Source organism: Trichechus manatus, unplaced genomic scaffold (assembly GCF_000243295.1).
Source record: "Trichechus manatus latirostris isolate Lorelei unplaced genomic scaffold, TriManLat1.0 scaffold00151, whole genome shotgun sequence".
Taxonomy (NCBI): Eukaryota; Metazoa; Chordata; class Mammalia; order Sirenia; family Trichechidae; genus Trichechus; species Trichechus manatus.
Window position 1 is genome coordinate 5,029,450 of NW_004444087.1, and position 14,997 is coordinate 5,044,446.

Consider the following 14,997-nt stretch of genomic DNA (forward strand, 5'->3'; position numbering starts at 1 on the left):
GTGGAACAACCTTAGACCACTGGGGATATCCAAGCCCATGATCTTTAGAGTTAATAGTCACAATCCACGAATATACACCCTGTATTTCCTGTCATGGTCTGGCTTTCAAATATTCCTACCCGGTCATGCCCACAAATTTTCATGTGCTGTCATATGCCTCGAAATTTATTTTGGTAACACAGTTTCTATTTCAGTAACACTGTAACATGTAGGCCAAACAATGGCTGGGAGTCAAATCCCTCCACCACTTAATTTTATAAATAAAGTTTTCTTGAGACACAGCCACGCTCATTCACTTATGTACTGTCTGTGACTACTTTTGGGCTAAGATGGCGGAGTTTAAGAGTTGAGACAGAGACCAAATGGAGTCTGAAGAGCCTAAAATATCTACTGCCGGACCTTCACAGAGTTAGTTTGCCAACTCTGAGGTAGAATGATGGATGATGGAAATGCACCTCCTTTATAGACGCATTCTTTGCGTCCACTTCCTGGGTTCCTTGTTTAAAATATGAATGTTCTCGTTGGGGTAAGAATGATGAACCAGTGGATTTTCAGTCATAGGAAGAGGTGAGGTTAGGGAGAAGGGAGGTTGGGGGAAAGGAGGGGGGGGCAGCACACAGCCACCAGCTGGGTCACTATCATGAGAAACAGCCAAGCGCTCCATCACGGTGTGTACCCCAAAACTCTTCCCTACCCACACACAGTTAGTGCGGTCCCTCCTGTTCCAGCACCCTCTCTGCCCTCCCACCCTGCCCGGCAAACGCCTGCACTTACTTCATGGGCTTGAACAGCGCCTGCCCGTAATTCTGGAACGTCATTATGAGCTTGAGCTGCGTGCCCCCCGACTTCATAGCTGCAAGAGGGAGGGAAAGAGAAACCGAGTCACTCACTGCCTCCAGGGGAATGAGGGCCAGCCCAAAGAGGACCAGCTAGGTCCCCCAGACATGGCTGAGGAGCTCCATCTGCCTGGGAGGTTTAAGTTCGCTGCCACTGTGCTCCTTCCCCATTGACACGTGCCCCTCCTGCCACTCTCAAAGGCTCTGAACCTGACAGAGGGACTGGATTCTAGAGGGATGGCCAGAGTGCTCACCAACAGCACCTCTCTCCCCTCTGCACATACTCATATACACCTTCACACATGCACACACGCATACACTTGCACACATGCACAGGCACACACACGAACACATGCGCACCACACGCAAACACAGGCACACATATGCTCCTGTGCACACGCATGCGCATGCATGCATACCACACCCGTGCACACCACAATACACACATACACACGTGCGCACACACACAGACACACAGACATGCACACCCCCTACTGCTGTCCTAGAAGAAAGAGTCCTCCCAGTCTAAGTCTCTGGGTTCTGGAGGAAGCCCAGCAGGGTTTGTTTGAGGAGACTCTAGGACCTCTTGGGTTGGAGGTGCTCCCCTCATCAGAAGCAGCTCTGGGGCCCACAGGTCATGGTCGGGGAGCTCAGAAGCCTCCAGAAGCCTTGCTCTGTGGCTTCCTGGCTGCCTCGCCAGTTCAGGAGGCTAAAGAATTGGCACCCATCCTCAGCTGTGGGTTTTCTTTCTGTTGATAGGGCAGAAAGGAGACAACTGGGGGGTTCTCAAATCTGGGGACAGAGCTGGTCTCAGCCATGGCAGCCAGTGAGCAAGATCTGAGTGAAGGACGACCCCACCCCACCATTGCTGCATGGGGACCCCACCATTTCTGTATGGGGCTCCTGACCAACTCTGTGTGGGGTCCCCTCACCATCTCCATGTAGGGACTCCTGACCATCGCTGTGTGGGGACCCTGACCATCACTACGTGGGGTCCCCACTGCCTAGAGACATTGGCGGGGACACTGCATATCCCAGGGCTCATTGGCCATGGCAAGTCCACGTGGGGGCTTGTCCAGCACTGTCAAGGCCTCATGTGTGGCAGCCAGGCACTGAACGATGCGCTAACAGAAGTGAACAAGGCGAGGGGCCCCCAAGTTTGCATTTGATGGGATGGGGTGGACTGTTCATTAATAAACCCCAGCATAACTTCAGATTTTGAGGGTTAGAGGGTGAAGGAGGCAGACAGGGTCTAGGGTGGGGGTCCTGCCCAAGAGGAAAGCCATAGTCCTGGGGGGCAGAGACCTCAAGATGAGCCGTGTTGAGGTCTGTTTCCTCTTTCCATGGGTTTCTTTAAGCGAAGGGAGTGAGGAATTGGGCAACAGCTGGGCAGCGTGCGTGTCAGGCATGTGGGATGCTGCATGTGTTGATGAGAATGTGGGAGAGAGGAGATGAAGGTAGAGGAGAGAAAGTAGGGTCCGGCAGGTGGAGATGCAGAGCGCAGGGAGGGTGGGCAGTGGGCAGGCAGGGAGCAGGAGTGGGGAGAAAGACAGTGGGGATCCCTGTGCCCAAGGAAAAACTGTCACAAAGTACTGGAGACAGTAACCAGAGGTACCAGGTGAGAGTATCTTCTGGATTCTGGAAGCCAGGGGTCATTTGCTGATGCACAGCAGGGCATGGGGTGGATGGCTGGGGGAAGCGGTTTGGGTGCTGGAACTAAGGAGGCCTGGGTGTTCCAGGGGGAGGCTGAGCCTAGCTCAGGTTCTGGATGCAGACTCGACCTGCTTGAAGAAGGCCAACAGTCCTCGGGAATGCCAGCCCCGAAGGCACTGTGGGCGCCATATTGGGAACTGCACCTTGGTGTGGGGCTTCCTGAACTGGGCCCCCCTGCAGGGGTCTTCATTCATCTCTGGCCTCAATTTCTCCTTCTGCTAAAGAGCTCAGGGTACCTGCTCTGCCTCCTTCATGGGGTTGTGGTGAGGATCAAAGTCAGAGTGTATATAAAGCTATGAAATTGGACAACTTCACAAGAGAGTAGGTGTAGACATGAGCCTGGGCGCTGGGTGCAGACATGAACCTGGGAAGTCAAGCACTAAGAGGTCACGGAATTAGGAGGAACGAGCACAAGTCTGAGGAGGAGCCACTACGGAAGAAGGAAGAGAAACGAGACCATGGTGTCCTCGAAGCCAAGTGAACAGGATTTTGTGGAGAAGTGTCTTGTTGAAATCAAAGCAATATAAGTGCCAGTGGCAACACTAGGGGGGTGCAGGGGGTACGGACCACACTAGGTGAGATCAAAATGACTGTCTATAAAATTTTTGTGCAGTGTTCCAGCAGAAGTTTAGTATTTTTTATAAAAATATCCCCGTGGTTATAACAACAAAAACAATTTTTCGTAAGCCCAGCTTACAAAAAATGTATCTAGGTATCAATATACCTACAAGGCTAAAACTCTATGCTAATTTACTTTTTGAACATTCTAATGCCCTCCGGTCAGAGCTGTCATTATTATCCAGTTAGTGACACTTCACATCACATGGGTTCATATGCACACTACAAGCGCGTGCTATTGTTTTCCTTGCTGCTGGTGTTTTTATAGTCACCGATTTTGTCAAATTTTCTGGTGTTTTAGCTACAATATTGTGGTAATTAGTATTTGTGAGCCTATATCAATAACTTTTTTGACAGTGAAGTAGTAATTAAAAGAAAAGAAAGGCTGATACATGGGAATTACGATTTATGAGTAACACTAGTACAAAAACATTACTAAGGATTCCGTATGGTCTAGTACAGAAGGAGGTCCGTGGAGGGGAGTGACGCCATGAGTTACCACACTGGGTGACGTCAACCCTAGTGAGGCCACTGGTAAGTTTCAGCTTATTAATTATACCTCCATTTTTTTTTTTTTTTTACAAAGAATCCTTAAAATTTCATTAAGCTTCACAGCCATGTTGTAAAATATTATTTAGACATAATAATTTTTTTTTTTTTTAAATCAAACTAGGGTAAGGTATTCTTTGACTTGTCAGTGCCTCCGCTGCTCACCTGTAAGGAGGAAAAGACAATCACACCTCTGTTCTCGGGCCACCATGAGGACAGGGGGAACGGCAACACTTGTGAGGAAGCAGTGGTGGTTCGGTGATAGAACTCCCCCCTTCCATGCGAGAGACAGGGATTTGATGCCCAGCCACTGCACCTCGTACGCGCACAGCCACGACCTGTCTGTCGTGAAGACTGTGTGTTGCTAAGATGCTGAACAGGTTTCAGTGGAATTTCCAGACTAACACAGACTAGGAAGAAAGGCCCGGCGATCTACTTTCAAAAACCAGCCAATGAAAACCCAATGGCTCACAACAGTCCAGTCCATTACTGATCATGGGGATGGTACAGGACTGGGCAGCATTTTGTCCCGTTGTACATGCGGTCACCATGAGTTGGGGCCAACTCAACAGCAACTAAAAACAACAGTTGCCCACAGAGGGGAACTCTGCAGACACCCCAGCCTGGACAACTGAACTTTTAAGGCCATAGCACACTGCTTTTGATTTTACTATTAACCAAGCCCAAACTGCCCCATAGGTTTCCAAGGAGCGGCTGGTGGATTCAAACTTTAATAACAACTTAAAAACATTTCTCCTCCACGAGCCTCTTCTTTTTGAGAACCTGTGTATATCTCTGTGCACAGGAGTCTGATGCTGGGACAGCCCCAACCCTCGGGGCGCTCTCTCAAGAGCAGAATTGTTGGTGGCTTTAATTTTCTATTTTCTCCTTATCTGCACTTCCTGAAATTCTACAATGCACATTTATCACGTTTTTAATAAGGTGAAAATAGAAGTAATTGTCAAAAATTGTTGGCCCAGTGAAGGCTCATTGAATGTTCCCATTTGCATGTAATAACCAGGGTCCCTGGATTAATTATTTCTTCCTAGGCCTTCCAGAGTTTGTAATCCTCTTTGTTTGTTTGTTTTTTTTAATAACAAAATAATATGCAAATCTGGTCAGTCTAACATTCTTGTTCTGGAAGCAACTCCCATGTACATTGCTGTCGCCCGACCCCGTGTCCACTCTGTTACCAACTCTCCCCACAGAGCAAATACATAATTAGAATTAAAGGGCATTAAAACCTCACAGTGACTAAGAATATCAGGAACGCCCAGCTCTTGCCTACTGTGCTGGGCACCAGCTATCATCTTGATGGGGGACCCCACCTTCCCAGCCCAGTTCCACCATCAATCTACCATGTCGAGAGGCAATAGCTATTGAGAGTCCTCCCTAGGATTAGATACGGCCTCACTGCCAAAACCCAAACAAGAACTGCCAAAGGCTCAAGGTGACCGTCTGGGGTGGGCGAGACATGGGGACCCCCACTGAGCACATGGCCAGTGGGTTAGCCACCCTACTCTGCTGCAGCTGCAGAAATGGGCTTAGAGAGGCAGTCCAGGTCCAGGCCACAGGGGACAGAGCCAAGGCGCAAACCGGGTCTTGAGAAGCTGCGCGGAAGTTTGGGGGTTCTTTTGGAGTGAGACTGAGGTCCTGGCCCATTGCTGGGGGAGTGGTGGTTGCGAGGCAGAAGCAAACACAGAGAAGGGGCCCAGGGTAAAGAGCTGGCATGGACACCCACACTGGGGGGACTCCCGTGTCCCCGGTGGACAGGGGCCAGGTCAGAACCAGACCAGACACAGTTGTGGAGCGGGGGCAACTGAGAGGTCAGGCAAGGACAGGGGGTGTCCAGGCACACAACTGCAGCCAGCTCCCCAGATGTCACTCCATAGCACACATGAGTTTCAGGTGGCTCCTCTACTAAACCTCCCCATCTCCCCACGTCTGTCAACCTTCAAGGCTGCCCCCTGGTCTCAACCCCTTCCATCCACTCCTGCTGCATTCCTGACTGGTCCCCACACTCACTCTCCATCCTCTCCTACCCAATGCCACACCTGCACGCACACCTGAAGACGTCACTGCCTCTGTGCATGCTCTTCCCGTTCCAGAACATTCTCCTCTTCTGCCCACCTCCCGCCCACAGATCTGGGCCTTCCTGACACCCTGAGTGGTAAGGCAAGCGTCCCACACGCTTCCTCCAAAGCATCTACAGAGTCAAAAACCCCATAGCCTCGAGCATGCAAGGACGCTGCTGTGGTCTGCCCCCTCCCGCCCCTCCCCAGGACATAGCACAGACTCAGGAGCGTTTGGTCCGCAGTCATCCCTCAGAGGCCCCCAGGGGATGCTGACAGTTCTCAGGAATATTGTATTGTGATGTAAAAGAAGAAAAACGGTGTAGTTATTGAAATATGAATGGACTTCAGACCGGCCCCTCTCTGTGGGCTAAGTTTGGGAAAGTCACAGCTCCAGCATCCCCTGGAGGAGGGGCCGGGGTGACCCAGAGCCCAGGGCAGCCGAGGAGGAGAGCCAGTGCCTACCATGCCCCTTGAGGGAGAACCCTGAGTTCTGCCATGAATCACTGTGCACCCCAAGCAAACTCAGGGCCCAGCCTTGGGGCTGCCAGGGCAGGATGAGTGAGGGGTCCCGGAAGCGCTGAGGGCGACTCCGTACTCTACCCTACCCAGCTGTTCTCCCCGTTTCTAGAGAACCTTGTCTGTGCGCTCATATGCCACCTTCTGACTTTTAAATATGGAACTAATCCCTTCACCCCCACCCACCCCCCGTCTGCCTGTCTGTCATACTGTGGGAGCTCACGTGTTGCCGTGGTGCTGGAAACTATGCCACCAGTATTTCAAATACCAATAGGGTCACCCATGGTGGACAGGCTTCAGGAGAGCTTTCAGACTAAAACAGACTAGGAAGAAAGGCCTGGTGATCTATTCCCAAAAATCAGCCAATGTAAACCCTATAGGTCATAACAGAACATTGTCCAATACAGTGCTGGAAGATGAGCTCCCTAGGCTGAAGGTACTAAGAATATACAGTGACCTCAACAATGGATTCAAGCACGCAAGTGATTGAGCAGATGGCACAGGACCAGACAGCATTTGGTTCTGTTGCGCATGTGGTGGCCAGGAGTTGGAGTTGACTCAATGGCAACTAACAACAATACCATGTAGGTGGCCAGTGTGGGGCCCGTGACACAGATGCTCCTGGCCTCAGTCGCCTCATCGGTGACACATGCCTCATATCTGTTTGCAGTCTCGGAGGGGTGGGGAGGTGCGGTCAGGGCAGGAGGTCCAAGCGTTTTCGTGACTTTGCTTTAGGGATCAGAGTGAGGCACTGCTGTTCTGGAAGATTCACAGGACAGGACAGCTCAGATCCTCCATGTGTGACTCAAAGAAGGCAACCCTAAGAGGGCTCAGGCCACCCTCTCCTCCCCTAGCCCACTCCACACACCCTCCCACCCCGGACGAGTGTTTCAGATCCCAGATACACGGAGCCCCTCTGTCTCCTCGAACACATAGAGAGGGTCAACACGGCTCACCGTCTGGGGGCACTCCTGTGGGTTGGACTGTGCCCCTTAAAGAGATACGCTCAAGTCCTAACCCTGTGAACTCGACCTTGTTTGGAAACAGGGTCTTTGAAGATGTCATCAGTTACCACGAGGTCACACTAGAGTAGAGTGGGCCCTAATCCCATCTGAGTAGTATCCTTATAAAAGAGGAAAAGGGACAGGCACAGAGAGGGAAGACGGACGTGTGAAGAGACAGACAAGGAAGGCTCCTCCCCTGGAGCCTTCCGAGGGAGCTCAGCCCTGTTAACACCTTGATTTTGAACTTCTGGCCTTCAGAACTAAGAGAGAATCAATTTCTGTTGTTTTAGGCCTCCTGGTTGTGGTCCTTTGTTATGGCTGCCCCTGGACACCCAGACAGGCACCCGGCCGGAGAGGAGGGTGTGAGGGAACCCACAGGCTGGCCTGAGGGTCTCAGAATGCCAGACCACCCTCTCCACATACTCTGGGAGCCTCCAGCCCTGGACCTGCCACCCCACCTTGTGAGGCCTCAAAGGCCTGATCCCTGCCGCCCAGACTCCAGCCAGCTAGGCACAGAACCTTCTGGAATTTTGCCATGATGGCCTCCAGCCTGCATGGTTGTTTTTCCACACTTTTCTTTAGAGCAGCTCGCTCTGACTTTAAAAGTTAAGTTCACTTAAAGGGAGGTGCAGCTCAGCCACTATGGAAACCAGCATCCCTCCTGAGAAATCAACATGTACTCTCAGAACAAGATCCGGTCAGGAGTGGGTCTGCCCACAGCTGCAGCCTGCTGTCCAGGCTCGAGGGGCAGAACTGGGTCAGCAGCAGCCTGGGAGACTGTTCTCATCAGAGGCTGCACGGGAGCGGAGAAGGGGTGATATTAAAAGCATAGCCCTCGGCACACTTAGTGGTGTCCGTCCTTCTGTCCATTGACTTTTGGTCCCTCTGGCATCCAATCCTCCTTCTCTGGGTCACCTAGCCAGGCCCTGGGGAATGTGGCCTTGGCAGCAGATGCCACCCTGGCGGGAGATGCTGTGGCTTTTCTGGGGCTGGAACTGCCTTCTGAGGAATCCCGCCTCTGACTAATTAACCAGGGCAGGCTGTGCCTGGCCCCCAAGTCCCCAGGGCAGCTCCTCACGTGGGCAGGCACAGCTGAAGGCCCCTTTGTTCCTTGAGGCTGTGAGCCAATTAGTGCTGGATTCGGCTCAATTCCCCCTGCAGATCCATTAAGTGTCGGGACTTCTGTCCTGCGGAGCGGGTTCCCTTTGTTCAGCCTCAAGCTCTAGATCACGCCCTGTCCTGATCTGTAAGATCTGATTCAGGCATGTGGTGACTGCTTTTCCTTTTTCTTTTTAAGTGATCCCAAGAACAGAGTCATGGGTCGTGCTGTCTCCTCTTTGCACCCACAGTTGTGTGTGACCGAGACTAAAGAGTTGCCAGCCAGGCGGAGGCACCACACATGTGAGCTCAGGCGGAATAGAAATGGATAATATCCTGGCCGTTACCAGGCAGCCGAGCCCAGCTATAAATAACCCGCCGCTGCCCAGACCAGCTGTGCCGTGTGCCGTGCGAGCTCTGGGAATTTGATCGAGTGGCTCTGAATGGGGAGACTCAATGGGGCCGTTCTGAGAGGAGGGCTGGAAAACCTCGCAGGAGTCCTTCTCCATTATAGCAGTATTTCTGGGCTCACGTTTAAGGGCGAGATGAGTAACTGGGAGGTTAGAGAGGCCTCCAGCGGCCAAGAGGACAGAACCCAGAGCCGTTCACTAACCTGGCCAGGGTGCCCCTCTAGGAGTTCCCTCGTCCCTGTGGTCAACACGACGCTGTAAGGTTGGGCTGGCTTTTGGATGTGTCTCCAGCTCCCAAAATTTGAGCTCTTCTTTTGAACTCCACTGCCGTGGGTCACTGTGACTTCAGGTCTGTCTTTCTGTCTGTCTTATGCCCAAAAGGAGGGAGCTGCCAGCAGGCATAGCTGGACCTTCAATCCTTGGAGATGCTCCGAGTTCCTTGCAGGGGGCTGTCTGTCCGGGGCTGCGTGTGCCCCTTAGAAGGTGACCCCGCTGTCCACCCTGCTTCGGGTCACAGCAGGGACAGGGCTACCAGCCAGCAGACCCCTCAAACTTAGGGACACGAGCCTTGACACTTGCCCAGTGGGGGTGCTATGCCCAGGACCAGCTGGGCCTCCACCTCAAACCCCCAGCCAGGTGTCCACACCCAGGAAAACCTCTAACAGGAGCCGTGGCCTTGGGTAGGTGTGGGGGTGGGGAAGGGGTGCTCCACTCGCAGACACCGTGTCCTTTGGGGGAGCACCCGGCAGCCCCCTCCCCATGTACCGCCTCAGACAAGGAGAATGAGGCCCAAACCCCTGGGCCCACGCTGGCTGCTCTGGGGAGATGGTGTCCTGCTCTCTGAGGAAGAGGGGCATCCCAGATGTATGATTCCCCAAGAGCACCTGCTGGCCTTGGGTCCCAGGCCCCAGCCCACGGCACCGCTCAGCACTGGCCAGGCACAGAGCCTCCCCTCCCTCACCTGCCCAGGCACTATCTCACGCCTACTTTTATTTATACCTGGAAGCCTAACAAGGACCCTGTGAAGTCGGCTAGAGGCCCAAGCCCCTTCCTCAGATCCTGGGAAGACATGTTTAGGGCTTTAGAGTATTCCAGATGATGCTGAGCACACATGGGGCACACATCCCGCATCTCTGGGCACCCTGAGTGGGGTATGGGCAGACCCCACAGCCACCCACCCCGTGTCTGCAGAGGAGCTGTGAGCACCCACTCCAGTGAGGAAATGAATACCGTCAGCAACCTCGTCAGTCAGCCCTGCCCCCATAAGTCAGGTCGTGTTGAACCTGCTGCCCACGAGTTGTGTCTGGATTCCAGGTTTGCAGTCAGGTCATGGGGTCCAGATCATGGTGCCCCCATGTCCCAGGGAGGAGCCCAGGACTCTGAGAGGGTCACGGACCTGCCCAAAGTCACCAGGAGGAGCCGTGGAGCTGGAATTCACACCCAGGCGAGGGCACGGCATTAGGCACTTGGACCCCACTGTCCTGTCTTGGTGAGAGGACGGGGCAAAAGGCCAGCTCAATGCTACGATGACCACACAGCCCAGGACCAGGCAGCCTCCGAGTCCCAAGGTCAGCATAGGCCAGGCAAGGAGTGAGGCCCTCCCCATCAGCCCCTCACCGGACAGCGGGCACAGAGCACAAGTTCCTATTTTACAAGCTTGCTCACTTCCACCATCTTACTCTATCCCTGCAATCCTCCCAAGCCAGCCTGATCCCCACCGGGCAGACAGGGAAACTGAGGCAGAGAGAAGCTCACGCCGATAGCCACAGAGGAGGGGGCTCTGTGAACACGAGCTTCCTGCCTCCCTGCCCCCATCCTCTGTGATGGAAATCTGCATTTAAGACCCAGGTTGGACGCCAGCTCTTCTAGAAGGTTCTCCTTGGCAGTCCCCCCACAATGGAGGTCAACTCCTCTCTAGAAGCTCCACATGAGTCAAGACCACCCACCAACCTACCCACTGCAGCTGTGGAGCAAAGCCCCAGAGAGCAACCTCCAGGACCATAGCCCCCCAGGCCCAATTCTTGGGACTAACGGGGATCCTCACAGACAATCACCCACAGACCAAACCTCGACCCTAGAACTGCTGAAGTCAGTCATCCGACTCAGCAGGTAACTAAGTACAGTACGTGCTGATGGCGCCTTCAACCTTCAAACCTCATGCACCCCAGGCCCAACAGACAACGCAGTTTCTCCCGCCAGAGGGGGCCACGTGACACTCACATGGAGGCAGGGGCCCTACCTCAGAGCACAGAACCAGCCCCCTCTGCAAGGGGAGAGAATCACAGCCATGGTAGTGGGGAGGCACAGCCATGGGGTGGGGTGCACCCAGGGAAGGACTTTCTTATACCTTTACCTGTGGCCTAGTCAGTGCCCTCCTGGGGGCCAGGTTAGGGGGGGTGTCAGGGATCGAATCATGTCCCCTAAAAATATCTGTCAACTTGGCTAGGGCATGATTCCCAGTATTGTATGATTGTCTACCATTTTATCATCTGATGTGATTTTCCTATGTGCTGTAAATGCTATCATTATGATGTAATAAAATGGATTAGCAGCAGTTATATTGATGAGGTCTACAAGATTAGATAGTGTCTTAAGCCAATCTCTTTTGAGATATAAAAGAGAGAAGCAAGCAGAGAGACATGAGGACCTTATACCACCAAGAAAGCAGTGCCAGTTGCTGAGCGCGTCCTTTGGACCTGAGGTTCCTGCACTGAGATGCTCCCAGACCAAGGAAAGACTGATGACAAGGACCTTCCTCCAGAGCCAAAAGAGAGAGAAAGCCTTCCCCTAGAGCTGATGCCCTAAATTTGGATTTGTAGCCTACTAGACTGCGAGAGAATTTCTCTTTGCTAAAGTTATCCAGTTGTATTTCTGTTATGGCAGCACCAGATGACTAAGACGGGGGCGGGGGGGTGGGGGGAGTCAGAGCAACACAGCAGGGGGGCACGGGGCTGCAGCCTCTGTCTCTCTATATCTCTCCATCTCTCTGTTTCTTTGTCTCTCATTCTCTGCCTCTCTTTTCTTCTCCCTGTTGCTCTCTGTTTCTCTTTGTGTGTCTCTTCTCTCTGGCTGTCTCACTCCCAGTCCCTCCTTCTGTCTCTGTCTCTGTGTGTCTCTCTGTCTCTGTCTCTCCCTACAGTAGCAGCAGCAGCAGAGAAGCAGCCCAACCAGCACCAACAGCATCTCTGGCACCCTTCCTCCTCTCAGCCTGGCAGGCTCCTCGCCCTCGAGGCTACAATACGAGCCGCCGGGAGGGGACGCTGTGGCAGTTCCCAGCTGACCCTTAAAGGCAGAGCCTCCTGAGCAGCCTGGACACCCCCACAGCCACAGACAAACGATGTGGGATGCCCACGAAAAACACCTACCGACACTGGTTATCTTCTGGGAGCTGAGGTCCTGCAGCAGCGCCTCAATGGTGGGGTTGTGTCGGGAGTACAGCTCATAGCGGTTGATGCCGATGTGGAATTTCAGCCAATTGGGGTAGGCGTCCACGGCTGTGCCCCCAGTGGGTAGGAATTCTTCACCTTCATTACCTTCATGTGGCCTGTAGGAAGCAAAGATAAAGATAAAGACATCTGCATACGCTCGCAGGTTGATCCACAGTCCATAAAACAGGACAGAGTGCAGGACCCTGAAGGCCCTGGGGAAGGGTGAACAGGGTGGTGGCGATGCTGAGGCTTTCACCGTGCCTTGAGATGCTTGTAGATCAAAGAGGGGCCGGTGTGTTTGCACTTTCTTTCCTGGCTCTTGTTCTATCCGCTAATAACACACCCAGAGACCATGATTCCTAGTTACCCTCCGCAGACGCCCCAGACAAGCTACGACTAAGGCCAGACTAACCTGGAGTGTCAGCGCCAGCCCGGCCCATTCAGTCCGGGATCGCCGGGCCCTGAAGCCACCTGACAGCGGGCTGCTGGCCACCCTGGTTGCAGGAGCAGAGATGTCTCTGACCACAGACACGCCCAAGCCTTCAGGAACCTTCCTGGGGTCTTTGTTCTAGTGACCAAGGGTCAGAATGATGCAAGAAGCTGAATTTGGTTCTAATTAGAGCAGCCTTGGGTGGGGAGAGAGGATGAGGCAGGCCCTCCTGCTGGCCAGGCCTCAAGGCACCGCCCCCTTGCCTGTCTACACAACCCTGGGGTCAAGGGTTAGTCTGGGGGAGGACAGACTCTCCTGTCTGTCTGCTGGCTGGAGGAAGAGTGGAATTATCTTAGCTTTAATTCACCTGGAAGCTCTGTCCTGCAACAGACTTGGGGGGTGTGCAGGCGCCTCCCAGAGGCTGCAGTCACTGACCGCTGGGAGGGCCCAGGCTGGGCTACTGCTGCGATTCTCGAGTTTCTGAGCATTTCCTGGGCCTGGACCAGGGCCTGGGCAGTAGACAAAGCTCGAGCCACCCAACACCACAGTGAATGAGACAGAAAACACGGGGCCTGGTTGTGTTTTAGAGGGAGGGGATTCTCACCAGTTGTTTTGGAAACCTGCCCCTCCCTACTCCATCCTCAGCCCCGTTGCTTGGGTAACATTTTGCAGGTTGTTATTTATTCTGGCCTCAGTGGTAGTTAATATTTCACTACTCAGGTTGCTGCATCTGCTTATTTTGAGCCGTGTGGCTGAGAGGAGGGCCTTGCGGGAAGGGTTTAAGCCAGGATAGCTTCAAAAGATGCACTGGGGGCAGCTCCTCTCCGCCCTGCCTGCAGCCCTTCTTGCACAAAGCTTCCACCCCTTGGCAGCTGGCACTGCTCTCAGCCTGCTGAGAGGGAGACCCCTTTGTTCCACTCACTCATTCCTGACTCATTCATTCATTGCCTAACCCACTTACCAGGCCAGTGGCCAAGGCCTGTAGGGCAGGGCTGCTTCCTGGAAACTGGGGCTCTGGAATTCCTCCCCATCATACCTCCCCGGCTCCAGGGTGCCCAGCCTGCCTGCCCCACCAGCACCTCGCAAAGCTGGCAACCACCCAGCAGCCCCCAGTGGAGGGCACGGGAGACAAAGGCAGTGCTGGAACAAGAGCCCTCCTGTGCCCCAGCCTGCAGCCCCACCCCACAAAGCTCCCTTTGCACAGGGTCTCTTCCACGGGGTCGACATCCTCTGGGGGGTCCCGGAACCCCTGGACCTGTTTGCACAACTGGGGTGCAAGGGCATTCCCTGGGGAGCAGGCACACAGGTTGATCTTTTTTCTAAGGGTGCGCGGCGCCCTTAGGGGTCAGGTCTGCTGGTGCCCACTCAACCTGCGTCCACGCGAGCACAGGGCGAGTCCCGCACTCACCAGTCCGGATCCTCCGCTGCCCTGGGGTTGAACCTGATGTCGCTATTGACATTAAACAGGACGTCATCTCCAGTTAACGGCGGAACGGCCACCTGGTAGAGTGGGTGTTCAAACAGCCTGGTCAAGACGGAGCCGTCCCCGCTAGGGCCCGGAGGCGGCGCTGACCTCCGAGGACCGTGGTCGCGGAGCAGCGGCCGGTGCGCGGGGTTGCGGGGCTGCGGGGCGCCAGGGTCCCGCCCTCGCCAGGCGCCCTCGGCCGGATCAGCCGCGGGCGGCAGCTTCTCCAGCGAGTGGGACGTGAGGTTGGAGGAAGGGTCGGAACTGAAGTCCTGGAGGATGCGCAGCGTGTGCTTGTTGGGCCAGCCGGGCTCCGCGGCGGCTGCTGCGGGCTCCCCGGGGCGGCCCCGCGCCTGGGCCCAGCCGGGCGCCGCCGCCTCGGCCGCGGGCTGCGCGCACGAGCAGCCGGGCTCGCCCGGGGGCCGCGCGGCGCGCCGCTCCAGCTTGGGCAGCAAGTCCAGCACGATGTGCAGCGCACAGGCCACCAGGAACACCATCAGGATGAGCACGCGGAACCTGCGCACCAGGATCATCTTCATGGCCACAGGCGAGCGACTTGGGGTCGGGCGCCCTCCGGAGCGCCGCCCGCTCCTCTAGCCTCGGCTCCACTCGGACACGGCGCCGCCTCGCGGGTCAATGTCCATCCAGCGCTAGGACAGCTACCAGCCGCGGAACGGTGCCCGGGCCAGGACCCCGCGGAAGGAGCCCGCTGCTGGAGCCCCTGCCGGCCGGGCCATCCCGGGGACCAACCCCTCTGGGCTTCTCCGGAGCGGCCGCGCCCTCAGCGGCCAGGCCCCGCGTCCCTAGTCCGTGGGGCTCGGTGCGCCGGCGGCGACGCAGAGCGTGGCGGGCCGG

General features: G+C 54.9%; 1 protein-coding gene across 1 annotated transcript in view; it reads right to left on the reverse strand.

Moving 5' to 3' along the window:
- FAM20C (FAM20C golgi associated secretory pathway kinase) overlaps positions 1-14,804 on the reverse strand; it is a 53,891-nt gene extending 39,087 nt beyond the window's left edge. The window contains exons 1-3 of the mRNA XM_023740255.1: positions 14,086-14,804; positions 12,185-12,363; positions 775-853 (exon numbers count right to left, since the gene is read on the reverse strand). Of these exons, the coding sequence (XP_023596023.1) occupies positions 775-853; positions 12,185-12,363; positions 14,086-14,681 (854 nt within the window). The 5' untranslated portion in view covers positions 14,682-14,804. The remainder of the gene's footprint in view (positions 1-774; positions 854-12,184; positions 12,364-14,085) is intronic.
- Positions 14,805-14,997: the final 193 nt, after the last annotated feature.